At 50.6% G+C, this 27,547-nt stretch overlaps 1 protein-coding gene across 1 annotated transcript in view; it reads left to right on the top strand.

The window, feature by feature from the left end:
* The window catches only part of CDH23 (cadherin related 23), a gene marked incomplete at both ends in the record, with an annotated part of 119,411 nt that overhangs the window by 36,850 nt on the left and 55,014 nt on the right, over window positions 1-27,547 (top strand). The window contains 9 exon segments of the mRNA XM_010162174.1: window positions 15,668-15,732; window positions 16,279-16,516; window positions 17,332-17,437; window positions 17,813-17,940; window positions 21,698-21,770; window positions 22,026-22,142; window positions 22,722-22,834; window positions 24,935-25,042; window positions 26,291-26,480. Of these exon segments, the coding sequence (XP_010160476.1) occupies window positions 15,668-15,732; window positions 16,279-16,516; window positions 17,332-17,437; window positions 17,813-17,940; window positions 21,698-21,770; window positions 22,026-22,142; window positions 22,722-22,834; window positions 24,935-25,042; window positions 26,291-26,480 (1,138 nt within the window).

Genomic DNA, 27,547 nt, shown 5'->3' with positions numbered 1-27,547 from the left:
AGCTCAAGGAGAGTCCTGCACTGCAGGGTCTCATGCACACAGTGGCTTTCGCTGCAGATACTGATCCCAATGGTCATTATCTTGTCTCTTCCTTTTCCTTACTGCATGGGATCCACCAAGTATTCCAGTTGTGTACGTGGCTTGTGTCCCATTACGTATTCATTGCCTCTCTCTTACCTTAATTCTTACGGAAAAAGGTGTTTTGGTACCTAACGAGCTTGGTCACTTCATCAGTGAGAGTGAATGCCCAACATTTATCTTCCAGCGTGGCTTTTCTCACTGCCTCATTTGGCAGCATCACCTTCCTCAACCAAATGGAGGTCAATGGAGCCAATAAAAGGGTGAAGGATGGAAAAAAGGTGGAATGAATGTATTTAGCAGAGTGTGGTATTAAATGACTGGCAACAGAATAGTTGTGCAGCAGACAGAGGTGGTGATGATAGCGGGGCATTTCCATAGGGTTCATCCCTCCCACCTGGGTTAGTGGGAGCACCCAAAATCCCTGACAAGAAGATACATTTCCTGGGGCATGAGGGTGATGTCAGTCGATGTCAGTGCCAGTGTGGGGCATGTAGAGAGCAGAAAAATAAGCCCTGTGCTGAAAAATGACCAAAATAGGAAGGCAAGCTCCTCTGGGATGGGAAATACAAAAGGAAGGAGCATCAAAACCCCTGATAGGCTTTAGGTGTGTTACTACTGCTATTGTCAGTCGTAGATGGATTTGCTTGGCTCCCTCCAAGACCCTCCTTGCCCCGCTGTCCCAGGATGCAGCCCCTGGTCTCCCATCTGCACAGGCGTGCCAATGCAGAGAATAAAAGCCCTGACAAAAGCGTTGGGTGTATGCGCCTGTGCGTAAGTGTGTTTACTCTACAAACAGATGGTGTGAAACTGTATAGAGCCCCTGAGCTGTTCCCATCTGACAGTTATTAATATTTCAAGCAGATGTTTAGCTAGTCAGGCCGTCAGACACTAAACAATGAGATTGTTACTGCGTCTCCTCTTTCCCCAACTTCCAGCTATGCCAGCATTTTGGAGCGAACGCAAAATGCCAGGAGTTGAATCTTCTGTGATAAATCAGAATGCATGCAATTAGCGCTGAAATCCAGATTGCCCTCCCAGCTGATCCCAAACTTTTAACAACCCTCATAAAGTGCCAGCTCCTCCTGCTGCTGCTGCTCGCCTTGGCGATGCAGCCCTCTGCTTGCTTCCACTGCACTGCCCATCTGCATGGTGCTTCTCCAACTGTCCCACGTACCGCTGATGAAAACTCTGCTTTCCTTGTTAATAAATTCGTCCTTTTCTTTTCTCCTTTTTTTCCTCTTGCCTGGGAGCTCTTTATGGGTGTTCACCTGTGGAGGTTAGGGATGGATTTTTGAAGAAAGCCTGGCTAGCTGCATGGAGTGCCCACTTCTTTGGTGGCCACTGAATGATGTCCTCATGAAAGGGGACTTTTGTTGGCTCCCCCCTTGCTCAGTGCTGTAAGATGCCCCTTTGTGAAAGTAAGTGCAGGTTTTGTGCCATGCGTTTGGAAGGGCGATGGGTTTCCAGGACAAATCAGGAGTTTTATGAGATCGGGATGAACAGGAGAGCGTGTGGGCTGGGCGAAGGCGAAGCCTCCCACCATCTTTCACGTTGCTGAAGGATGGTGGGAGGCTTCCCACCAGCCATTGCTGGAGATGGCCAAGCAGAACTGGCAGGGCAGAGCAGTGCCTGCGGCTTCTTCCTGGCCAGGAGGCAAGCAGCTAAAACCATGGCAGGCCAAGGCAATGTGAGATCACTGATCTTCTGCCCAGCCTGACCTCCTGGGGAAGGAGGAGAAGTTATTCCTAGCAGCCCAGAAGATGCTGGGTTGGTTGCCCACCTTCCAGCAAGTGCTTCCCTGTGTACCCCCCTTGTCTCCATGTGGTCAGGTGGGCGTGGGTGAGGGGAAGGGGTTTCCTTTGTGACCTGGGAAGAGCAGTGAGCCTTCCATGCCAAGCAAGCCCACTGTTCCCCGCTGCCCTTTCTTTGCTCCCCCCTGCTTAGCCAGCTGAAAATGTAAAGGAAAAAAAAAAAAAAGAGCAAGCAGACTTCATTTGCAGTGACAAATGGCCATTCATTTCTGCAGCATTTCAGCTCCTAATGTCAGTGACAGCAGAGAAACATTGCCTGTTACACATATAAATCAGCGGTAAAACAACCCGAAGCGCAGGCAGGCAGCGGGGACCCAGAGCTGCTGCTTGCTTTCGGCTCCCAGGCTCTTTTCCTTTTTGCCCAGAGGTGGGTGGGCTTGGATACACACCCCTCCAGCTTCCTGGGCAAATCTCCATAATTTCCCTGGCATGGAGCAACCTTGTCCGCTCTCTAAGGTTTTGTTTGTCTGCTCTTTGTTCTTTCTTTCTCATTCCCTCCATCTCCCTTTCTGTCCATCCACCCATCCATCTATCCAGCTGTTTAGTTCTGTCTGTGAAACACATTTATCATATAGATTCAGGTAGTCATGTGTTTGCATGAGAACATCTGGAGAGCCCAGGCTTCACGAGAATGGCTCCTGCCACATGCAGGAAGCCTGCAGTACACCCAAAGGCAGCCTTCTCTCCTGCCTCTGTGCTCTTTTCCCATGTGATAAGCCTCTTAGGCCAGAGGTTGCTTGTGGGTCTGCTTTGATGGTGACCAGAGTGAAGGGAACCTTACTCTAGTCAAAGCTTCCAGGTTGCCCTGTAACATAAATCATTGCAGTTTGGAGTTACACGTGCGTTTCAACCCAACGGCTGAGCGGAGAGGAGAGCAGGCTGCCCAGGGCTCTGCAGTTGTTAGTGGCCTCTCCCCAAGTAAACTTCACTTTTCCCTTGCTCCAAGCCCTGGTGTGCAGGGGAAACCAAGGCTAGAGGGGCTCGGAGGTCCCACACAGCAGCACGTTCCTTCTGCAAGGCTGGGGTGAAGCAGGGTGGTGACCAGAGCTCAGCTTGAAGATATGGGTGAGTTCTGCCCCAGCTACCAACAGATATTGAATTATTATTTTTTTTTTCTGAAACAACTGTCCATGAAGCCTTTTAATAACATAACAGAAAAGGTCAGAGAAAGAATTTCACACTTCTTGAGCAAGCAGGCAGCTGGTATAACTTCATGCCTTCCAGGAATGAGAGGCATTGAGGTAATACACTTGCACCCTAAATTAGCTGGGGCTCTGACAACCCCAGCCAAGTGCTGCCTGGGCAGCTAGTGGCTTTTGATGGGTGCTAGCTTTCCTGATAGTGGGGAGCAGACTGGGAAGCCCTGGAGAGCTGTGGTGAGCCAGGGTGCTGGCTCCAGCATGGTGCGGTGTGCGATAGGAAGCCCTGGGGAAGGACAGTGCTAGAGGGTGGATGAATGGCTGTTCTTCTGTGGTAGCCACAATCCGTGCCTGGATTAGCAAACGTCTTCCATCTGGTTTTCTCCTGGGGTAAGAGGAGGAGGAGAGAGGAGGGTATCTCCAGCCCTTTCTGTCCCAGCTGAGAAGCCCAGTAGCTGGAGAAGGGGATGAGTTGTTAGACTAGAGACATGTCCGCAGATCTTGGACCAGATGGAGGATAAATCCATTGCAGAGATGGACAAATCGATAGGCAGACAAAGGAGGGACAGATAAAAGGGCATGGTCCAACATCCATGCCACTCTCTAATGCAATCAGTACGAGCCTTGCAGAAAGCAAGGTCTGGCATAAATGTGACGTTCCCAGGGCAAATCCCTCTGCAGGGAGAAGGGCAATTGTGTGTGAGCAGGGCATGAGGTGGGGAGACCCAGAAGGAACGCCCTCCACTTTGAGATGAAGCACTGGGCAGGGGGTGATCTATTAAGGAGGAGCTAGTGGGGCCAGTCCTTCTGCCTAGTCCTGTTTGAGTCCAGAGACAGCAGAAGCCCTCAGGTACATGCCTTCATGTTGCTCCTACTCTGTGTCCTGCTCCAAGCTGCCTTATTGCCAGCAGCAGGGAGTCATACCACTGCCTTGCAAGCCCCTGTGGAGAACATCAGCTGTGACAGGAGCAGAAAGAAAAGTCAGGGTCCTGTGCTTAGTGGCTGTGGAGAGAAGTTGTGACGGTTTCACTTGGCTGGCAGCCAAACACAGCCGCTCACTCACTGCCCTTCCAGGGGAGAATTGGAAGTATAAGGGTAAGGAAACTCATGGGTTGAGATAAAAACAATTTAATAATTTAAATAAAATAAAACTAAGAAGAAAATTAACTCTATCTGAGCAAAACCAGAACAGAACTGATGCTGGCCAGGTGTCAGACTTAGCAGCTCAGGTCTCTGCTCCTTCCTTTCACAGGCATAGAGGGTTTGAAAGCAATCCCCTGGGCTCACATCCCATTATCTGTGGCGAGGCTCCCATGAGGAGCTCTTCTGTGACCTGCGGAGGGGGAGAGGTGTTGGCACTAGATGGAGCTTTCAGCTGGGAAACTTTTGAGTGGAAGAAGCTATGAAAACATGGCGTTGCTTCCAGGGTCACCAATCATAGATTCATAGAATGGTTTGGGTTGGAAGGGACCTTAAAGATCATCTAGTTCCAATCCCCCTGCCATCAGCAGGGACACCTTCCACTAGACCAGGATGCTCCAAGCTTCATCCAACCTGACCTTGAACACTTCCAGGGAGGGGGCATCCACAGCTTCTCTGGGCAACCTGTTCCAGTACCTCACCACCCTCTGGGTGAAAAATTCCCTCCTAATATGTAACCTAAATTTCCCCTCTCTTAGTTTAAAATGATTTTCCCTTGTCCTATCGCTACCTGCCCATGTCAAAAGCTGCTCTTCCTCCTGTTTATAAGCTTCCTTCAAGTACTGAAAGGCTTCAATCACGTCTCCTCAGAGCCTTCTCTTTTCCAAGCTAAACAAGCCCAGCTCCCTCAACCTTTCTTCAGACGAGAGGTGCTCCAGCCCTCTGATCATCTTCCTGGCTCTCTGGATCCTCTCCAACAGCTCTACATCTTTCTTGTGTTGGGGGCTCCAGGTCTGGGTGCAATACTCCAGATGGGGCCTCCCAAGGGCAGAGTAGAGGGGGACAATCCGCTCCCTTCCCCTGCTGCCCACCCCTCTTTTGATGCAGCTCAGGATACAGTTGGCAAAGACCCAGCAAGCTCTCCTCAACAGGGAGAGGAGCAGAGGGGCCAGGCCATCATCCCCTCCTGTCCTCTCACTGACACGCCAGGCCTCTGGACCCAGCCGTGCCCCTTGCGTGCGATGGAGGATGCTTGGCTGGGAAGAGCAGGGGAGGTGTAAGCGTACGTTCACGCCTGTCATGCTGAGCCTGTAGCATGCCCGGGTCCTGCCACCTTGCATGTCTACAGGGTCTAAGTGGTGTGATAGGCAGAGTGGAGAGCACAGTGCCCTTCCAAACCTGCCTTGGAACACCGCTGCTTTGACAGCAGCTGCCATGAGCTGGGGTTGGTCTGGTGCCACCTTCCCACAAGCCAGGGACCTGAATGATGGTGTAGGCACATGCCTCGCTCTCCATGGCTGATGTATTTACTAGACCTGGAGGACTGGGGAAGGGGCCTAAGATGACCCAGCGGGAGGTAAGAATTAAGGGGCGGGAGGTCTCCTTAAGCTTCTCATACACTACAGATCTGCACAGCAAAGTCCTCCTGAAAAGCTCTGATAACTAAAATCATTAAAGCCCAAACAAACCAAGAGTAACTTGGTTTTAACACAACAATGCATTTGATTTGCCTTGAAGGGTCTTGAGAAAAATGGTTCTCCAGGGAAGTGTGGAAAGTAATCCCAGCTCTGTGATCCCTCCTCTCTGCTTTATTTGCCCGGGTCTGGCTTGGCTGCACAAGCTGGGATCGGCCGCTGCGGGCTCTGTCAGCCACCCAGCGAGCAGGAGCAAGCTGGGGAGGCTCCCAGCCCATGCTCCCTGGCAAATGGCTGGGATGAACAGGTACCTCTCTCCAGCCAGCCACGCTTTAAAAATGACATCAGTGGGATGGTTGAGCAGAGATTTGTCCCAAATCCTTGCTGAGTTAATGCCTCAGTTCTCCCTAGGGCATTATCCTCTCACATCCTTGCGAGGTTATGCTCTTTGCCTTGCCTTGATGTCCTTCTTACCCAGAAATACCTTTGGTCTGGGATGGTGCTGGGTTTCTCCCCATGACAACCACTCTAAAGAAGTCTGAAGGGGATGCAGAGACTTTGCAGAGCTTTGAAATGTTCCCCCTCCCTAAACTTTTTCAGGCAAGGGAGAGTGAGGCTGCCGGTGTGCTTTCCAGAGTTATCTTTTGCAGACCCTCAGGAATAGTCTGAGCACATCCAGCAGTTCACAGACCTCAGGCTATAAACTATGGTGCCCCATTCAACCATCAGGCATCGATTTCGATGCGGGACTGATTTTCTGTAGCTTGTGGTATGCAGCAAAGCGGGTAAAATAAGCACTGTGTTCCCTCAGAGCTTGATAATCTGAATTTGTAAGACAGTTAAGAAAGTCTTGTGCTTATAAAAATGCTGCTTTCCTTTTTTTTCTCGAGTTTCAGATTATAATTTTCAGATTATTTTTAAAAGAAAGTCCCTCTGCCTTTTTTGCAGAATGCATTAGCCCATATATTCTTTTATTTTTATATATTTATATATATATATTCTTTTTTATATACATATTCTGGTTGACATTCCTGAGTAGTCCGTTTCTGCTACCCTCCATGGGTTGTTCCCTCCTTGATCATCATTCCCAACACATCCATTCACCTGGAATCTCATCTTCCCTCTCTCTGCTACTACGCTTCCTCAGGAGAAGCCTTGTTAGTAAGAGCCTAATGAAGTAAATGCGCTAATTAACCTTCCATTACTCTCCTCATTAAGGCAACGTTTAATTTGGTTGGCAAAGTTTCTCTCCTTTTCCATCCAGCTGTCAGTTTTCTTCTGCTTCTTCGATCTCTCTTTGGCCTCGCATCAAGGATGGGAAAATTGATCCTGGCTTGATTTTCTTTTCCCTTCTTTCCAGTTGACTGTAAACCCCAGTCAACAAGAAAGTAATAATGTCGTTTTCCCACCCTGGGAAGGAGAATTGCAGACATCAATAAGCACCTATTTATAATGCAAATCACTTTCTCTATCAGCCATCGGTCTGCTGCTGGTGTGAGTTTGGTGGAGGCATGGGGATGCTGTGGTCCCGGGGCTCCTGCATCCCAGCCCAGAGCTTTGCGGCGGTCCAGGGGTGGCTTTGGGGTGCCCAGGAGGGTTTGTCTGACTCCAAGTGCACGTGGCTGATGTGAGTGGGATGCAGCTTTGCTTGCAAAGCTGTGGGGTTTTCTCAGGTTGCCTGTACAGCCTTCAGGTCTCACCCCGCTCTGCATCCCTCCATCCCTTTGTCCAAGGGCATCCACTGTCACCTAATGTCTGCGTAGCTGCTGCTGTCTTTTGTTTCTTGGTGATTGCCAAAGCTTTCTTTCTCCTTCTTTTTCTTGGAAAAGAAAGTGAACACGGGGCAGAAATAATCAAGATAAGAAGTGGTATTTGTAGAGGCTGAGCAGGGGAGCTGGCTATAGCTTTGAGCTGCTGGTGGGCAAGGTGCTTTGCCAAGGGGGTCACCCTGAACTGTGTTTCTCTATCACATGGTGATGGTGACTGTGTGGACCAGCCTTGAGGGAAAATCTACATTGCTCCAGATTTGGGGGAGGTTGCATGGAGTAAGGGAGGTAGCCAGTTTGAGTGGGGAGTGAGGTGGTGAAACAGCTTGCCAGTCAATAGATGAATGAAAAGGCTTCCAGGGATGAGCATGCTCTTGACTTCTGTAGGGAACCAAATGGGAGATAAACCATCCCTTGCCCTGTCTGTGGCTCCTGTGGCACTCTCCCAGCAGTAGGACTGGAGAGTGGGGCAGCCCATCATCTCGGGGGTCATCGGTGGTCAGTAGGACAGCATTCCCCCATGCTGTGATGGGGATAGCAGAGGGTTTCTCAGACTTTCCTAGTTGACTGAGCTTCTAAATTTTGCTCAGGGGGTTGCAGGTCCCTGTGCAGCCTGCTTGTTTGTGTCCTGTTCTGGAGGGAATCACCTCCTGCATGTGTGTTAGTAGCTTGCACCGCCTTTGCTTTCTTGCCTGGCTTTGGGGAGCACAGCATGGTCAAACTCTGGGAGAAGAGGACTCCCAGGTCAGCTTCCATTCTTTTGTTCTGCATCCTTGCTGGGAAGGCTTTCGCCTGGACATGGAAACACAGGGGGTTTTGCTGGGTCCAGGTAAACGCCAGGGCAACACTCAGCTTTGGGAGGGAGGTGGCGGAGTGAGGGGTAATTTCCAATGTCCTCCAATCCTGGACTTTGTCCCTCCTTCCAGCCCTTCTCCACTCCCCAAGCTGACACAGTTCACCCTCCTGTTAGCACCTTAATTGATCTTGTTGTTCTCAATCCCCCTGAGTGCTCCAACTCCAGCTGTGCTTAAACAGAACAAAATCTCTTCCAATTTCCCCACCGCTTAAAAGAAAATTGAATCCTTTATCTGCAAGAGGAGAGGAAAGCTGCAAATAGATGAAACAGTAAATAGTTAAATAATCAAAGCAGACGAATCCAAATTACCTGGAAAGTTAAACATGAATGGCTTGTCTTCTTCCTGCGTGCATCTCTAAAAAAAAAAAAAAAAAAAATCTGAACAATCCAGCTCTGTAAATAAAGGGAAGGGCAGGAGGGAGTTACCAGGTAGCAGCGTGATTGACGGAGCTACAGTCCTCGTCTTTCTGTCAGGGCCCAGTGCTCTTTGGCTGTGTTTATCGCTTTAATCTAAATATCAATCCGTAAAACCGAAATGGGGTGGAATAGGAATCATGACAGCCCAGGCGCTGAGGAGAGAGACACTTATTGCAGCTTTTGCAGCTGCTCCCTACCCTGATGGAGCTGTCAGGATAAAAGCCCAGCTAAAGCGCAGAGGTGGGGAAAAAACACAACAAAATCACAGCCCCACCCCCCAAAAAAAAGCCAGTCCAGCCCATGAGATGGGAAAGAAAATCATAGAGCAAAGACAGACTTGCTTCTGTCCAGATTGCAAAAGCTCAAGCCAGGCAGCAGGATTCCCCCCACTTTTCCCAGTATTCCCAGTAGGAGATGGGGTTGGGTGGTTTTCCCTTGTTACTGGCTTTGGCTGGTGATTTGGGAGGTGGCTGGGAGAATTTTTTCCAAGGTTTATGCTTGTTGCTGTGCGAACACCCTGGTTTCACACGTCCTTCTCAGCCATTCCTTTAAAGCAATCACTGTCTTCACTGCCATATGTCCTCTCCCAGACTCAGCACCTCTGAGTGAGGGCAACTCCGTCATGCTTCCCCACCTGCAAAGCTCCAACAGAGCCACTGCTCCTGGGATTTGAATCTATTTTCCAAGTTGGCTTCCCCCATGCCCCTAGCACCCATGTGTCTCTCTCCTCCCATGAGAATCAGTACCTGAAGCAATGCTGTGGCAGAGGCAGTGCCACCCCATGGGCACCCCTTGTGCATCCCCTCATGCTGCTGACAAGCTGCTGTTGGGGTGTTCAGGGCAGGCTAATTTAACTCAACTGGGCATTTGGGAGTCATGAGACATCAATCAAGGTCCTGAGATCCATTGCACCATCCAGAGGCCACTTCTGCCTTAGACCATAGTTGTCTGCTAGATCCTGTAACAAAACCTCTTTTGGTACCTCCAGTCACAGGAGTAAAACCAAGGCTCTCCATCCCCTAAAAAACCCTAGAGAAGTGGCTGCATGCTGTCTGACTGGGAATCAGGTGTAGTGTCCAGCTCTTGGGGAGTCAGGATGTTGTTGTCCTAGAGCTCCGCCTATGGCTTCTGAACCACAGTTATCTTTGGGCTGAAGAAGGAGCATCCCCATTACTCTCTCTGGGAGTGCCTCTGCCTGGCAAGGTTGTGTTTTGGGCTTGCTAAGCATGCTAAAAAACTAAAAAGCCTGCTCTCTGGCTGGGTTTGCTTCACACTCTGAGCAACCGCAGGCTGCATCCAGGTCCAGGGGGAATTATCTTTCCTGTTGGAGAAAGGTTGGGCTTTGCCACATTCCCTTCCTCCAGGCCAGGATTCAACATGTTTGTGTCCACCTCCAGGTGAGGACAGGTTCAGCTCTTCCCCCTTCCCTTGCTCTTGTCCCCCTTCTCCCCTCTGTGCCCCAGACGATTCTCGTCACCTGGTTGAAATGGAGTTGCAGACAGTGGGAGGCATGACTGGCTTCCAGAAGCTCTTGCGAATACTTCAGAGATCATTGGGGATTTATATTTCCTCCGTCGGACTTTGACCTTAATTTCTTCCGTTTTGCTGGGCTGTAAAATTCATTAGAGACCCAACAGCAAAGTGATTGAGATGTCAAGCCAGGCAATTGTGTGGTTATTTAATCTATCAGATGTGCCGCTTGCCATTTAGGTGGACAACAGGAGAATATGAAATCAATACGGTTCATTAGCGGAGTACTGACGCCCAGCTCCAGCATGGAGCTCCAGTAAAACCCATCCAGGCGGGTGTCTAAATGGTCTTGGTGTCACCTTGTGTGGTGCAAACCCATGCTTTAGATGCTCACCTCTCTCACACAAGGACTGTCTTCTGTTGGCTCGCATTTTAAACCCCGGTCTCCAGCCATTGCAACAGCCTGGCTACAGTAAATTACTCCTCGCTGAATCAAGGCTGTCCAGGCAAGTGTTAACCTCGCTCACAAGGAGCTGATGTGTTATAAAACACAATCAAGGAGGCTGTTGTTTTCCCCGTGCCTGGCAGAAGAGGTGGGGAAAAGCTCTGCAATTCCCAGGGGGGTTGATTGGCTATTTTTTTCCCCCATAACCAGGCTCAGGGCAGCCCTCTGGGGTCATTAGCAGCGATTGAGCTCTCAGCTCAGCGCAGGCCCTGTGATCCGGAGCTGCTGGGGAAGGCGGTGACGGCGGTACCCCAGCATCGCCCCGGCTCCCTGCTCCCACCTCCCTCTATCCCGGCTAATCATACTGCTGGGCTGCAGCGCGGTGATGCTGGATGGTTCTGCTCACACCTGATTGCCACCTCCTGCCAGGCAGCCGCTCTTTAAAGGCCTGGGAAAGAGTGTGGTCAGGGCAGGTGGTGCTGGCAAAAGAGCTGTTTTCCAGCTGGGAATGGCATAATGACTTTATGTAGGTTTTCCGCTGATTTTCTTGATCCAGTTTTGCAGCCCAGTGATTGCTTCTCATGGAAGCTCTTGGCCCTTCACATTTCTCTCTCCCAAATCACAAATCAAATCCCAATCCAGTTGGATACCAGGTTAGCTGTTATTCCCCTGGGATGTGAAGATTGCAATAGGCTGCATTTAAGAAGGGATGCTGCTTGTTTAACATACGTAGGTTTAGGTGACTCCAAAAATCAGTATGATAGCAAGACATGGGTTCCCACCCTGGATTGCTTGTACCACAGTCTGAGCAGCCCACAGCTGCGTGGTCAACCCCAAGGAGTGACTGCATCTGTCTCATTTTCCTTGAAAACTAGAAAAAAGTAGGAAGCAAATGGGAATCCACCTTCCATTTGGGGGGTTAGGGGCAGGACTGCAGTCCTGGGGCATCCGTGCTGCCCCAAAAGGCTCTTCTTGGCTCTTTAAGCTCTTCCCCGATCCTCCTGCTGTGCTCCCTGAAGCTGCTGTGAGTAGAGTTAATCTCAGGCAGTTTAAGGAGTCGTTGAGTGGGGCTCCGCAGATGATGAATGTCGAAATCATTACCGGTGAAGCTCCGTGGAGCTGTTTAAAACTGAATTCTCTCATGTAAATTTCTGCTCCATCAATCCTGATGACATGTCAAACATTGCTATTGTTTCCTGAACAAATTGGACGACATGCCCTTTCCTGCAGATTTGCCCATGAGAGCAGAACCACTTGCCCGCTCCTTGCTTTTGTCTCCGGCTCTGCCAGCCCACAAGCTGGTGAGGAAGGATGGATGCAATGGCTCTTGATGGGACAAAAGTGAGACAAAAATATTTGTGTTTGGGGGATGGAGATGAACGCAGAGCTGGGCTGTGGGTGTTTTTGTGTGCCTGTGATTCACGTGCTGGGTACCCACACCGTGCTGCAGCTCAGTAAATTAATCCCGTGGGTTATTCAGGCTTCCCCTTCCAACCGCTTTCCTGGAGTTTAGCTGCACAAATGTGTTTTTTTAGAAATGGGCTGTGCTGGTGACAGATCATAAAAGTACAGATGTGGACCCACGTTCTTATCCTGCCCTTTTGCAGGCTCCAGTGGGCAAATCCCACTTTAATATTCTGAGCAGGACAGGAGCAGCCGTTTGATTGCTTCTCTAGGTGAAACCCCAGGAAACTTCCAGCCAGATGCCTTTCCTCCTCCAGCCATGGGGATGGATGCGTGCGTGCCGGTGGGGACACCAGTCAGTGAGGGGGGCTAGCTGTGGGAAACCAGCTGGCACCCAGGGACTGTGAAAGAGCCTAAAAAGCCATCAGCTGGGTGGGATTTGGGGTGTTCTGCATGTGGGTTGTGTGTGCGCCCTAGGGGTCACTGTGCAAAGGGGGTGGGTGTCATCTCCTCAGGGGGTTTGAGCATCTGAGCATCTTTTTTTACCCTTAGAGGGAAAAAGTTCGGTAATGAAGGAACAAGTGTAAATCCAAAATTAAATGTGCTGAGCATGCACAGTTTGCTTTTTGCATATTTCCTGTCACGCTCAAGTGACATGCACCATTGCCCTGCATTATGTCTGTGATGTTCAGTTGCCAGGAGAGCCAACAAGCAGGTATCACCTCCCCTGATGTAAATCAGGGTAATTAATGAGCCCGGCTGATGAGGTGGTGTACGGGGCAGAGTTAGGCTGCCCAGCTCCTCATGAGCGCATCGCTTTGCCTTGCTGGCATTTTTGTCTGGCCTGGCATCACCACAGCTCGGAGTCCAGCGCCCCCACCCCAGCTCAGCTCCCCAGGGCCCGAGTGATTCCATGCTAACCTTTTTTTAACCTTCCTCTTTTCCTATATATTTTTCCCCAGCAGAAGAAAATTACACTTTCCCAGCATTGTCCGTCACTGCAATAGGCTCTTACAAGTGCAATTGTACGGGGCCAAATGAAGGGAATTAGTTTTGCCTGTGCTTTGTGCCACTGTCAGCCCCCCTGTAAATCATTATCTCATCACCAGCCTGTACAGGTGCGTGGAAAATGCCTTTCTGGGCTCTGCTTTCACACCAGCCACTTAGGGATTAATGGCACCTAAGGGTTCACAGAGGTTGTGGGCACAGAAGTAATGGCTGGGAAAAATCCTGGCTGGGAGGTCAAGGGCTGGCTCGTACCAGGCGATGCTGAGGATGCTCTAAGTGCTCAAGGATTTTGGGGAGAGAGGACTTGGGGCCTTTGTTGGCCATCCCTGGCCACGCTTTGAGGGTTTGCCACCGCCGTTTGCAGCCACTTGAGCTGGTTGGCAGTTGTTAGGATGTGGGACTAATACCAGTATTAATGGGCTAAGGAAAGCTCGGGTGGGCAGATGGTAGATGAATCCCCCTCCTACCCAGGTGTTTCCATTTGGAAATGCAGCTAAGCTCTGCTTGGGATGGGACATCTCCATAGGTGTCCTCCCTGGTGTCCTCCAGGCTCTGCATCTTCATAGATGTCCTCAATGGTGTCCTCTGAGGAGCAAGATGCACCCCAGAGGGGGCTTGGCCCTCCAGGAGCAGGTGCCACTCACTGGATGCCATCTCTCTGAGCAGATCTGGGCAGATTTGTTCCATTTTGCTGAATGCAGTTGCAATGCATGTGAAAAGTAAATGTTGTCTTGGTGGTGGAGAGGAAAATCGGGAAAATCAGTAGGTCTGAAAGGCTGGCTCCACCGGTGCACCCTTCAGCCAACGTAAAGCAGCAGAAATTTGCCACCTGAGCTGAGGAAGCATTTGCAGGGTGAAAAAAATAAATTATTCAGGTTAGTTTTCAAGCCTTTGCTCCTGTGCCACCCCATGGAGTGGCAGGTAAGTAGTGCATGGGGGTAAAGCTGTTTGGTGTGCTCAAGTTTCTAATCTACTGTCAAGGGTAATCAAGGCCATCGATAAATCTGGAAGGTTTCAAGAGTGGGTTGTGTTCCATGCCAGTCCTAAAATACAGCCTTTAGATCGTATCTGGACATAAAATGTGCCTTTGACCCTGCTTTTTCACAGATCTGTTGGTGTCCAAGTCATCCAGACAGGACTCAATTCAGAAAATATACTGGGGGAGAAAAAGGGTATTTTGGGGCTTGTATTCTACTATCCTCACCTAAGAATAAAAATTTCTGCTCCTTTTCCCTGCCACTGCTCATGCATATTTTATATATTCATTAGCGAAAAGACTTTAAAACATGCATAAATCTTGCCTTGCTCATCCAGAGCTGACACATGGAGTTTCGCACACCTTCCCCAGAAGGTGCTGGTTGCTCTGCTGTGACGAGCCTGCTCCAGCTTCGGAAGCGTACATGCATCCGGCCCTGTCACTGGCAGTGGCTTGGACGAGAGCTGGTACTGCACACCCATGCTGCAGCATCCTGAGAAACACCGGTGGGGTTGCAGCAGATTGCACCCCCAGAAGGTCTGTCCTTGGGAGATGCTCCTTGAAAGCAAGGTCTACATCCCTTTCCTTCCTTTTCCTGCTCTGTATTTTAGCCTGAGGGAGTTTTGAAGTGGGATAGGTTTTCATTTCCCTCCCCACAGCCCCAGGCATGCTGCCAACCCTGAATGTGCAAGGAATGGTACGAGCTGTGGGTCCCAGCTCTTGGGCGTCACAGGGCCCACAAGAATTGTCCATGGAGACCTTTATTTCACATGCACTTCCCAGATTTGCTTATTATGTCGGGGAAAGTAAGTAGACATAAAATTTCCCTGCTAAAGTTTTTGGGAGTGATGCTGAGAGATGTTGATGGAGGAGCGTGATCTAGAGGAAGCTGTGATCAGGGATGCTCCGGATAAGCCAAGCAAACATGGACAGCCCCAGCCCCACATCTTTCGGGTGACAAATGGCAACACCCAAGGTCTGCGCCAGTGCCAGCCCTCTGGCTCAAGAGGATGTAATGGAGTGTGGACAGCAGGCTGACCATGAGCCAGCAGTGTGCCCTGTGGCCAGGAAGGCCAACAGTCTCCTGGGGTGCATTAAAAAGAGTGTGGCCAACAGGTCGAAGGAGGTTCTCCTTCCCCTCTACTCTGCCCTGGTGAGGCCACATCTGGAGTCCTGTGTCCAGTTCTGGGCTCCTCAGTTCAAGAAAGACAGGGATCTTCTGGAGAGCATCCAGCGGAGGGGCCACAGAGATGATGAGGGGCCTGGAACATCTCCTGTATGAGGAGAGGCTGAGAGAGCTGGGACTCTTCAGCATGGAGAAGAGCAGACTGAGAAGGGATCTTATCAATGTCTATAAATACCTGAAATACGGGGGCCAAATGGATGGGGCTGGGTTCTTTTAGGTGGTGCCCAGTGACAGGACAAGGGGCAATGGGCAAAAACTGGAACACTGACAGTTCCAGACAAACTTAAGGAAAAGCTTCTTTACTGTGAGGGTGCCGGAGCCCTGGGACAGGCTGCCCAGAGAGGGTGTGGGGTCTCCATCTCTGGAGATGTTCAAAACCTGCCTGGACACTTTCCTGTGCAACCTGCTGTAGGGAACCTGCTTTGGCAGGGGGGTTGAAGTAGATGATCTCCTGAGGTCCCTTCCAACCCCTGCGATTCTGTGATTCACCGGTGTGTGGAATGCAATGTTCCCAGAAGTACTTTCAGTTACTAATTAACTTTTCTTTTTTCAGGCAACTGACAATGATGTGGGCACATATGGAAAAGTCAGTTATTTTTTCAGCGATGACCCTGACCGGTAAGTGTGACTGAACCACCAGCATGACTTCTAACCTCGCTAAGAAATCACAAGGTAATTAAGGGCATTTGTTATGTCCTACCTGTGAGATACCCTATGAAGAAGCCACTGTGCTGTCTCCCAAAGGGGTGAGTTAACTTCAGCACATGCCTGATGCTCAGCACATTTAATCACTTTGCTGAATTGGGACCTACAGGCATCAGCGCTGCCTGGGACTGAGAAATGGATGTGCCAGAGAGTTGTTGGCTCTGGAGCATTAAGTGCAACCTGCTTGTGGTGGGCAGTTGGGGGAGACACATGGGCTGCCCCATGGAAGGGATGGGGGGGCCTCTAAGCCTGCTTCCTCTGACTGTGGAGCAGCACTGAGGGTTTCTACCCCACCACCTGCACTGAGCTCTAGAAGATACTCTGAGAACAAATATCCCTCAGAAAAAATCTATGAACTTCACCCACCACCGTGCTAGCTGTCAGGCTACTGCCACCCCATCTCTCCATCTCCAGCATGTGGTCACCAGGGCTTTCTCCCCTCCTCTCCTGTCCCCTCAGTTTCTCACTGGACAAGGACACAGGCGTTATCCTCCTGGTGGCTCGGCTGGACTTTGAGACCACACAGCGCTACACCCTGACTGTCATCGCCCGGGATGGTGGAGGAGAGGAGACAACGGGGCGCGTCCGGATCAATGTCCTTGACGTCAATGACAACATCCCCACCTTCCAGAAGGAGGCATACCTGGGGGCCCTGCGGGAGAACGAGCCCTCTGTCACCCAGGTGGTCCGGCTCCGGGTGAGGGACAAGAGCAGCTCCTCCATGCAGAATGTGTGGTGGGGAGATGGGTGCAGGTTGGGTCCCCATCCACCCCTGCTGCTGTCCTTCCCGTGTCCCTCCTGAAAAATGCTTTGTGCTTTACTGCAAAGTGCAACTGGGTGCAGTGCTGCAGCTATGGGCTGCTTCCCTCCTTTCAGGCTTTGGAACAGGCTCCCTAGGGAAGTGGTTGAGTCACCATCCCTGGAAGCATTTAAAAGACAGGTATATGGGGTGCTCAGAGATATGGTTTAGTAGTGGACAGGTACAGTTGGACTCTATGATCTCAAAGGTCTTTTCCAACCAAATGATTCTATGATTCTATAAGTACCATGCCAATATGGTATCCCCAGTACCTGGGGCTTCTCCCAGGGCACAGGCACTGCCTCCATATGGCCTTGCTCTGCTCAGTAAAGTCAGCACTGAGGGGAAGGTGCTCTATTTGTTGTTGATGGAGCTGTAAGCCTCTGCTGTGGAGGGAAGGTAGGTAGGGAAGACTGTTTGCACCTCCAGCACAAGAATAAACTTTGCCACAATGCAAAATCAGGACTTCCCCTCTGTGGGGAGAGGCTCGACACGTGCTGCAGGGTAGCAGGAGAGAGGGACTGATGAATCCTTCCTGGGAGGTGGGATGGGAGAAGAGCTGGTTTACAGACCCTCCTTGGGGTGCCTGACGAGTGCCTCTTCCTCCATCATTCCTCGCACCCAGCCTGCACCTCCCATCCCCTCAGGTCTCTCCTGTTCCATGTCACCGGCACGGCTCCTGTGCTCATTTAGTCCCTCTGCTCACACCCTAGGCATCTGACGAGGACTCCCCTCCAAACAACCAGATCACGTACAGCATCGTGCAGGCATCTGCCTTCCGCGACTACTTTGACATCACGGTGTCGGAAGGGTATGGAGGTAAGCGCTGGTCCTGGGACCACGGTGTCTCTGATGAGCAGCAGCTCAGGCTGCACTCACACCCCTGCAAGCAATTGTGTCAGCAGGCTTTAAGAAGCTGCTTGGGTAGCTCCTCGGCTTGTCCTGACCTCTCCTGCAACATTGTCCTTTGCAGCAGGGCTTGAGCCGAGTGGTTGTAGAGCTGTGTTTCCATAGGTATACAGCTCACTCCGGGTTCTGCCAGTGCAGGGAGCTCAGTGATGCCTGGCGGTCCTGTTCTCAGGGCATTGCCACCTCAAGCAGCCCCTGTTGGCCCTGGGAGGTGGTGTGGATGGGCCCACCACCCTGCTCACTGCATGAAAGCCACCCTGACCACCCCATTTTCCATCCTTCCAGTGATCAGCGTGAACCACCCCCTTGACTACGAGCAGGTGGCCAATGGGGTTATTTACCTGACTGTGATGGCCAAGGATGCTGGCAACCCGCCGCTCAACAGCACCGTCCCTGTCACCATTGAGGTGTTTGTAAGTACGGCGTTCCGTGATCCTGTTGTGGTTTCCCTGCCATTGCTCTGTAGCAGTGCCGTTAATCCATCAGGAACACAGCAAGGCTATCCCACCCCATGGATGCATACACCTGGATTGCAATTGCATATGTCTCATATGCATGGGTTATATTTGTCTCATGTATGTATGTGTCATACATATTGGTTAAAGAAATGCTGGCATTTGGTAAGGTCAGAGTGACAGAGTGATTCAGAGTGTCTCTGAGGGGGTCTCACCATGGACAAGCACAGATGGGCTGTCCTGACCCCATGCACCTCCTCCCTCTCCTCCACCATGCACAATGCATAGGGAAGCAGCTTGAAGTAACATAGTAGGAGGCCCAGCTAACCATGGGTGAGGAGCAGAGCTGGGGACAGGGTGGGGATCTACCTTCTGCCCTTGCTTTCAACTGGAGGGGTTCATTGAGCACCCAGTGAGCCCTTCTCAGCTCGCAGGGACCGCCTGGCTGGGACACTTTCTACTCCAGGAGCCAGCAGCGCTCGCTGCAGCTCAGCTGCAGAGAAGAGAGCTTTGGCTGCACGTTAGCACTTGTGGCGTCAGAAATTGCTGGTCTCTGAATCAATCACAGGCAGTTGCTTGTTTATCTCCCCGATGCCGGCTGTCCCAGCCAGGCTGCGGGCTTCACCCTGTGTCTTGCACACTGGCACAGGTACAAACCCCCTCGAGGAGGGGCTGCTGCTGGGAGAGGTAAAGCATCACAGTGTTCCTCAGGAAGATTAGATCGGACTGTCACTTTGAGGCACATTGTGGTTCAAGGATGTCTGGAGGGAGATATCAGCGATGGAGACAGTTTGCTTGATAACCTGTCAGTCTCACAGTGATGGGATCTAAGCTGAGCTGGTGGCAGCATCATTTTGAGAAGGCAAAGAAGATGAAGTCCACAGTGCTGTAGGATGTGGATGAAGTCCCATCAGCATGCTGCTCCTCCAGCTCCCTCACCGTGCTCAGAAGAGGGGGAATAAGGCAGTGCTGGGGGGGGTTAAAGGTGGTCAAACATATCCTTCCCATGCTGTGCTTTAGACAGCATAAACATCTCTGTAAAGACCACACTTCAGTGGGTCATTTCCTCCTGGTTGAGTCTGTACACTGGTGGGGTTTAAGTAGCTGTCACTTTTCCCACTCTCAACCAAAGGGATTTTCTCTCAACCGAAAAAAAAAAAAAAAAAAAAAAAATAGGAAGCAAATGAGGAGGAAACATTTCACAACGGCACTTGAGGAACAAGAGCGAGTGTGGAGGGAGGTAATTTTTTTTCATCCTTTGGTTGTTGGTTTTTAATAAAGCAGTCAAACTCGCCTGGTAGATTTCCCATTAGGGAACAATACGCTTTTGTAGAGGGAGCCAGCGAATCAGAACTAATAGCACGCGCCACGCCAGGATCCGGGGAAATATCACCGCTAATAAGTTTCTGCTTTGCTCCCTGCCGCTGTTTGGGGCGATGAACCAGTGACTTATAGTGCCTATGTCTGGAGAAAAGGGGGTTGTGTGCTCAGTGTGAGTGTCTGCACTTACCAGCATCCCTGATGATGATATGATAGCTGTCCAAGGCTGAGGGTCGGGGGACTGCAGAAAGCTGGTTTTGTGGAAGTCAGCGAGGTGGGACCATGAGCAAGGTGGTTTAGCTGAATGCCCTCTCCCGTGGGAGCGGAGGAAGAGTGCCGGGTCCATCTGGCATTGCTGCAGGTGGAAGGTTTGCAGCGGGGAGCTTTGGAGTTCACGTTGCTGAAGTGGAAATTGTCCTTCTCCAGCAGAAAAGCCACAGGCAGGTGCAGACAGGTGCACGCCAGCTCCAGCCAGATGGAGAGCTGGCCAGGAGTGAGCCCTTGCCTCCTCGGGAGCTGGCTTACCAGTCTGTGGTGGTGCTGAGCACAGCCTGATGAACTCAGGACCACTAACAAAATGTCACGGTGTCTGCTCTGGCTTCTTTCCACCCAGCCTGGACCACTGCACAGCTCACCCGGGTCCGGCTGCAGCCAGCATGCAGATGCACATTCAGTCTCTCCATTACCTTTGCCCTGCCCAGACCTCCTGGATTTGCCCTGGGGAAATAACCACAACCCATGTCTGCAAGGAGGAGGAGGAGGAGGAGGAGGAAGATGTACAGAGCACCCCAGGCAGCAGGCAATTTCCTCATTACCCTCACAGGAGATGTAGTGAAAGCTGAGTGATGCAAAGGCTGATTAAAGACCACCTGCTTCTGCCAACAAGAGTAGAGGATGGCAATTTTATTGCGGTACGATGGGCACCGTTGGCATGTGAAATTGCCTCAAATATGAAGTTGGGTGGCAGCAGGAGCAGCTGAGCCTGCAGGTCCATCAGTGATGTCCAGGTAGAAAACATCTCCAGTGCAGTCCCAGGGAAACGGCAAAGTCCATAACAGTGTTTTAATGTCCTGGTTGTTCCGTCCTTCTCTCTGTAGGTGGTTGGGTTTGGTTCATTTAAGGCAGATTCTTAACATTGTTTAACCAGCATTTAAAGCCCCCCTGGAGGAGCTTTAAACTGGTCTGAAATGTGTTTTGAGAGATGTTTTGAGCAATTGCTCCTGCCTGAAGTTGCTGTCAGAGACAGGCTTGGAGGGAGGACACTGCAAACCAACTTCCCCCCTGAAAATACCGTAGCTGCTCTCTCTGCAAACACCCCCAGCATTTCTACACTTAAACAAAGGCATCCAAAGCTCAGCAGTTCCCCTGGTCAGTCTAGTCTGCCTGGTGGCCTCAGGGCCATGGTGACCCAGAGCACCAAGCCACTTGTGTGCCGCTCCGAGACGGAGAGGTGGTTCTGTGCATGATGCTGCTCTGCTGTGCTTTGTGGAGTGTTTGAGTCTTCCCAGGCTGTGCGGTGGAGGCAGGAGAAGCTCAGAGGGTGCTTGGCTGAAGACAGTAGCAGTTCTTCAGACCTCTTGTATATTGTACTTGGCACTGGTGAGGCCACACCTCGAGTGCTGGGTTCAGTTTTGGGCCCCTCACTCCAAGAAGGACATGGAGGTGCTGGAGCATGTCCAGAGAAGGGCAACGGAGCTGGGGAAGGGTCTGGAGCACAAGTGTGATGGGGAGTGGCTGAGGGAACTGGAGTTGTTTAGCCTGGAGAAAAGGAGGCTGAGGGGAGACCTTCTCGCTCTCTACAACTACCTGAAACAAGGTTTTAGTGAGGTGTGGGTCGGTCTCTTCTCCCAAGTAATAAACAACAGGACAGGAGGTAATGGCCTCAGATTGCACTGGGAGGTTCAGGTTGGATATTAGGAAAAACTTCTTCTCTGAAAGAGTGGTCAGACATTGGAACGGGCTGCCCAGGAAAGTGATGGAGTCACCATCCCTGGAGGTGTTAAAAAAACGTGTAGATGTAACATTCAGGGATATGGTTTAGTGGGCATGGTGGTGATGAGTTGATGGCTGGACTGGATGATCTTAGAGGTCTTTTCCAACCTTAATGATTCTATGATTGCCCAGGTTGCTGGATAGCAAGATAGTTGGTATTGTCCCCACTCTGTGGCTCAGCAGTGTCACTGACAATTGGCTTACTTAACTTCAGCTACCTTCACAGTGAAGCCATGTGCTCAGACCTCTGGTCCCTTACTCCATCCCTTCCCCGTGCTGATGTCTTGAGCTGGTCACATCTTGACATGTAGTTGGCCAGGAGCAACCTCATATCAGACTCTTGCAGCTACTTGACCATCTTGCCTTTTTCCCAACCAGCCTCTTGACGTTCTCTTTGCTTCAGGATGAAAACGACAACCCCCCCATGTTCAGCAAGCCCTCCTATATTATAACCATCATGGAAGACATTATGGCAGGTATGGAGCACACCCCTGCCCTTTCTCCAGGGGAGTGGAAAGGCCTTGGAGGTCTTACAGCCAGAACAGGGTGGGTGATGACTTTTTGGGGAGGTCAAAACTCTTTTTGGCAGAGTTTCATAGCAGCATGGTCTGGGAATTTGGCCCCACTGTGCATGCAGGCAAGGGGACCTCTGGGCCGGGTGACCTGCAGGCATGGTGGAGGGGAACAGGGCAACAGGGTGGAGTTGCTCAGTTGTTTCTGCCTACCCCAAGGAGCCACGGTGCTGTTCCTGAATGCCACAGACATGGACCGGTCCAGGGAGTATGGGCAGGAGTCAATCATCTACTCTCTGGAGGGCTCCTCGCATTTTCGGATCAATGCTCGCTCAGGTGAGTCTCTGTACATGCTCTCCCTCTTTTCCCTTCAGTTCCCTCTCCTGAATTTAAACAGCTCTTCTTCCCCATCATTTTTCCTCTTTCACCCTCTCTCCTTCCCTTGCCCTTTTCTCCTCTCCCCCGAGCAGCCTGCTTAGGAGACACACAATGTAAGGGATTCACCAGATTTCATCCACCAGCACTTGCTGGGTCACCACAAGAGCTTTGGCAGAGGCATCAGTGGAAGCTCAGCTTCTAGTGGGAGTGATGCCTAAGAAAGGGCTTTGGCTGCAAGGGTTTACAGTAGCTAAGGAGCTGCTGCCCTCCCTCCCTTGCTGGCATCGTTTTCAGTTCATTACGGGCAGGAATGAGTGTGAGGGACTGCACACAGTCGTTACTGCATGCAGCACAAAGTTTGCAGGAGCTTTCTGACAAACTGACTCTTCTTCCAGGGTCCATCTATTTGAAAATGAAACAGAAGGAAGGGCCCATTTGTAAAGGATCCTGTCTCTGGTTTTGAGTGTCCCTTTTTTTCACCGGTGCCCCTATTTGCTATACAACGTCTCTAATCCCTCTCATCTCTCATGGCTGCAGGAGAAATCACGACGACGTCTTTGCTGGACCGGGAGGCCAAATCTGAATATATCCTTATTGTCCGGGCGGTGGATGGAGGCGTGGGCCACCATCAGAAGACAGGCATTGCTATGGTGAGTGTGTGAAGGAGCAATTCCCATCTCCCTGAGCCACCGGTGCCTGCCAGGGACTGGTGGTGGGGAGGGCTGCCCAGACACTAATGCTTCAGTTCCCCATGCTAGGGGTGTTTAATTTCAGCTGTGTCCATGGGTAAAGAGCATACAGTGGTGACTGCCCACTGGGCTACCCCACCACTATTTGCAGCCCTTGCAGATTGACTATTCTGGCTGTGTAGACCTTCAAATTGGGCTCCCGTTCCTGGCAAGTCATTCACCCAGGAGCCAGTTGACCTTCCAGAGCTTTGTGTGTCCAGTTCTCCATGCAAAGGCAGTAACAGGTACCTATTCCACCCGCAGCATGGCTCTCTTTGTTCATGCCTGTTGAGAAAATGCTTAGCTGGAGAGCCTGCAGGCACACTGAGTTGTTCCTGATGACTGCTATTCACATACTGCCTGGATCAAGGGTTTCCAGCCACTTTGTGATTCCTGGGCTCCTCAGAATGCTCTAGTGGAGGTGCAGGCCATTGTACTGAAGACTGAAGCAAGCCTTCTGCTTTGCTTCACCCTTTGCAGACATCAAGGAGACCCGTCATTTGCAAAGGGGTTTATAAAAGTCCTTGGAAATATCAGGAGGTCAAAAGCCAAGGATCCATTTCTGTCTGCTCACAGCACCATATTGGTTTGAACATTTCATAATATTTGGGTGCTCTTGCTCCTGGGATGCTTGACTGGGTTACAGGACAGATGTCCTACACAACAGGGGATGATGCAGAGAAATGTTGTGGTTGTGCTGAGGAGATCCCTAAAATAATTGTCACTACTGCTGAGGGTGTCCTGGTTTTTGCTAGGATAGGGTTAAACTATCACGGAGGGCCATCAAGATGTGTATGATCCAGGGAGCAAACTAGAAGCTCCCTATGGAGCTTTCCAGAGGCACATGAAGGCCTTGACCGGGCAATGGCACGGCCTGTCAGATGCTGGGTTTCCCGTTGGGACTCCAGATGAGATAATGTTCTCCCAATAGCTTTAGTGAAAGGCAAAATAAGATTTTTTTTGCAGCACAGGTTGTAATTATGAAAAAACAAAATGCATCATCGTTCCTAAAAAGTTAAAGAATATTAAAACTCGGTGAGAAGTGGGTGGCTGATGGAGCCTGTCTGTTGTCATTGGCAAGTATATACCCCCAGGACTCAAATGATGATAGGGAACCCCCAGGTTCCCTATCATCATTTTTGATCTGGGAATAAGGGTCCATTCAGGGGCTTTGCATGGTTCCCGGGTGATGGACAAGCTCCTGGGGTGCTCAGGGTAGTGGTGGGTCACCAACTGTCTCCAGGGACCACCTGGAGAAGGTTGGTGCCTTGGTTTGTGCCCAGAGTACATCGTCGGAGCTGGTGGTGACCAGATTTGCTTCTTCTACCACGGGGTGGCACCAGCAGCTCAGCCTGGTGTGACAGTGGGACCCGCTTACTGGGGAGCACAGAAGACCCCAGGAGAAGCTCCACTGAGAGCCCCCGCGTGCAGGTGGCAGGCACCAGGGGGCTCCCTTTGCCCCCCTTGAACTGCAGCTCTTCCCTCAGGCCCCTGTATAGACTCAGAGGCTGGATTGCAGGGGGTGATGTGGGGAGGTGAGAGACTCACAGACACCGGGATGTATGCCACAGGCTTGCTGCTGTCACTTAGGTGCCATTTCTCACCCTGAGAATGAAGAACACTTCAGTGTTCTGTTCTGTAACACTTCAGTGCACCATCCCCTCCCGTCATCTCTTGCTTCGCACCTCCCATCCCCTGTTACCATCCCCTCTCTCAATTTCTCATTTATTCCTTTTTTTTTTCTTTTTACCAGTTACTCAGTTTTTTCCTTCCTTTCCTCCCATGTTCCCACTGCACCCTCTCCCCCACCACTGTGACCAATATCCATCCCACCCCCTAAGATCAGAAATGCCAAGGAGCCTTAGCTGTGAGGATGCAGGAGGTTGTTTCTCTGTGGGTGTTGCTTCTGGAGGGTGAACATGCGTTGGGTACCTGATGCTGCTCTACCTCCACGGAGAGACGCCGTGCTGCCCCAGGAACCGATGCTGCCTGATACAGCGTTGCTTGTTTGCTCTCTCATAGGTGAACATCACGCTGCTGGACATCAATGACAACTATCCCACCTGGAAGGATGAGCCATACTTCATTAACCTGGTGGAAATGACCCCTCCCAACTCAGATGTCACCACGGTACATGCAAGGGAAAGCAGCTGTTGTGCTAAAAGCCTCTTCCTCCCACCCAGCAAGGTTGTCACCTGCTTGGCTGGAGCAGGGAGTCATCTCCAAACTGGTGTCACCTCCTTACCAGTGTCACCTCCTAATTAGTGTCACTTCCAACCAAGCACCATCTTGCAGAATTCCATTTAAAAGGTCACTCCTGAGCCTCCTCACTGCTGCCCATCCTGTGTGTTTCTCCTCTCTGCTGGGGTATTTTTTTTCTCCCTAGAGTGTGTGGGTTTTGGCCAAATTCTCCTTTTCTTAGCCTCGCCTGTGACCTCCTTCAAGGATCTCTCTGAAAAACATTGATTTACAGCCTTTCAAATCCTTCTGGTGAAATAAAAGAGAAGGAGAGAGGGAGGCTTGTACTCCATCATGCCGGGAGAAAAATGATGGGCACGGAAGAGAAAATAAATGAGGGAAAAGTGAAGAGAATCCACAAAATCATATAAGGAGGAAGGCTGTGAAAGAAAAGGGGTTGGGGGAGAAGAAAGGTCTGGCAGCACAGCCTGAGCCAGAGCACGGCAGGTTTCTCTCTTCTGTGCAGCACCAGCCCCACTGCTCAGTGACTGCTTGAAGTCATCTTGCCTTTGACATCCCAATTAGTTCCTGGGAAAATAATTATTATGTCACTCATACAATGTAAATTCAACTATGGGACAAGCAGTGGGGGCCAGGGAAGTTATGAGTGTAATGAAGTCGGGGGTATTTTTTTAATGTAAATGTCCTCTGTAATTAAAAATGTCACAGGGAGAACAATAAAACACCGAATGTCTGGTGTGGAGTAGAACCCCACCAGTGAATTATTTCTGGCGTTTCCAATGTGGCAGCACGAGTTCCTCAGCATGCCTCTGTGTCCCGTTTATTTTATTTTTGTGAAGGGCACTTGTTTTCTAGCTGGCTTTATTTAAAAGGAGAAAAGCCCGTTTGATTGCTGCATGCTCATGTTTCTCTTGCCATGTCATTACCTCCCAGGCTTGCAGACCAATTTTGGTGAGATTTAACACTGCAATAGAGGTCTCAAGGGTACAAAATCCCTGTAAGCATCATGAAAATATATAGCGGTGTGGAGGAAGGAGAATTTCTTGCTGCTGCTGGCATGGGGAAGTCTGTCATGGGAGCTCAGCCTTATTATTAGACACTGGTGAATCTACATGGGGACACACTCTGGGAGTTAATTCCCATCACTCTGCTTTAATTTTTGCTGTTTCTCCATGGCAGGTGGTGGCCATCGACCCAGACCTGGGGGAGAACGGCACAGTGGTGTACAGCATCCGACCGCCTAACAAGTTCTACAGCCTCAACAGCACCACAGGCAAGATCCGCACCACCGGCGTCCTGCTCGACCGGGAGAACCCCAATGCCCAGGAGGCCCAGCTCATGCGGAGGATTGTGGTGTCTGTCACCGACTGTAAGCCCTGCTTCCATCCCACTCCTCTTTTTTCTTGCTTTGCCATAGTTGGAGCACACTAGAAACTGCTGGGGCTCAGGCTATGCAAGCCTCTCTGCCCTCCACTTTCCCTCCCTGATGGTTTTCACATGTCAAGCTGAACTTTTCTCCACCTCATTTTTTCCTTTACAATTAAGTTTCTTTCTTTTTTTTCCTGTTTTGCCCATAAGTTCCAAAGATGTTTTTGAGGTGGTTAAAACCTGCTGCTAAAACAAACCAGAAACTCTGAAAACGTGAGCACGCTGGTTTCTGCAGCAGTCCTGACAATGAGCCTGGGAGGAGGAACCTTCCCCTCATCACAGAAGACACCATTCTTTGCATTTTACAGTTAAAAAACACAGATGTGTTTTTTACAAAAAAACATCTCACACAAAACAAAGATGTGTGAGATGTCCGTTGTACAGGAGACCTGTGCTTGGGCTGTGTGTAGGTGGCAGGGGCTGTAGCACAAAGACGTGAATGTTTAGCATGGACTGAGAGATGAGGGCTGCTCCAGGTGCTTGTAGCATGCTGCTGAGAAGCAGCAGTATGTCAGAGCAGATGGAGGGACCAGTTTCTGAGCTGCTCTGCAAGGTCTGCTGGGCAGGTGGGGGTTCTCTGCAGAGTAGAGCTGGTGTGGCTTGCAGGACTGTTGGGCATCCACACATGGAGGCTGGCTCCATCAGTATCTAGGAAAGCCAGTTGAGCAGTTGGGGGAAAAAAGAGCCGATCAAGTGTAAAATGTCTTTTGCGCTAGAAATAGTATCTTAGGGAAACTTTTTTAGGAAAAAAAAAAATACAGAGAAGGAATTAATTTTGGAATGGAAATAATTTTCCATTATCCAGCTCATTTACAAGAGCCAGCAGGCACAGAATCCTAGAACTACCTAGATTGGAGAAGACCTTTAAGCTCATCGAGTCCAATCATGAACCTCACACTGACAAGGACCCGACTAAACCGTGTCCCTCAGCACCATGTCTACACAACTCTTCAGTCCCTCCAGGGATGGGGACTCCACCACTGCCCTGGGCAACCCCTTCCAATGCCT

Source organism: Antrostomus carolinensis, unplaced genomic scaffold, assembly GCF_000700745.2.
Source record: "Antrostomus carolinensis isolate BGI_N321 unplaced genomic scaffold, ASM70074v2 scaffold9082, whole genome shotgun sequence".
Lineage (NCBI taxonomy): Eukaryota > Metazoa > Chordata > Aves > Caprimulgiformes > Caprimulgidae > Antrostomus > Antrostomus carolinensis.
Note: the sequence above shows the minus strand (reverse complement) of the source record. Positions and strands in the feature narration are given on the sequence as shown.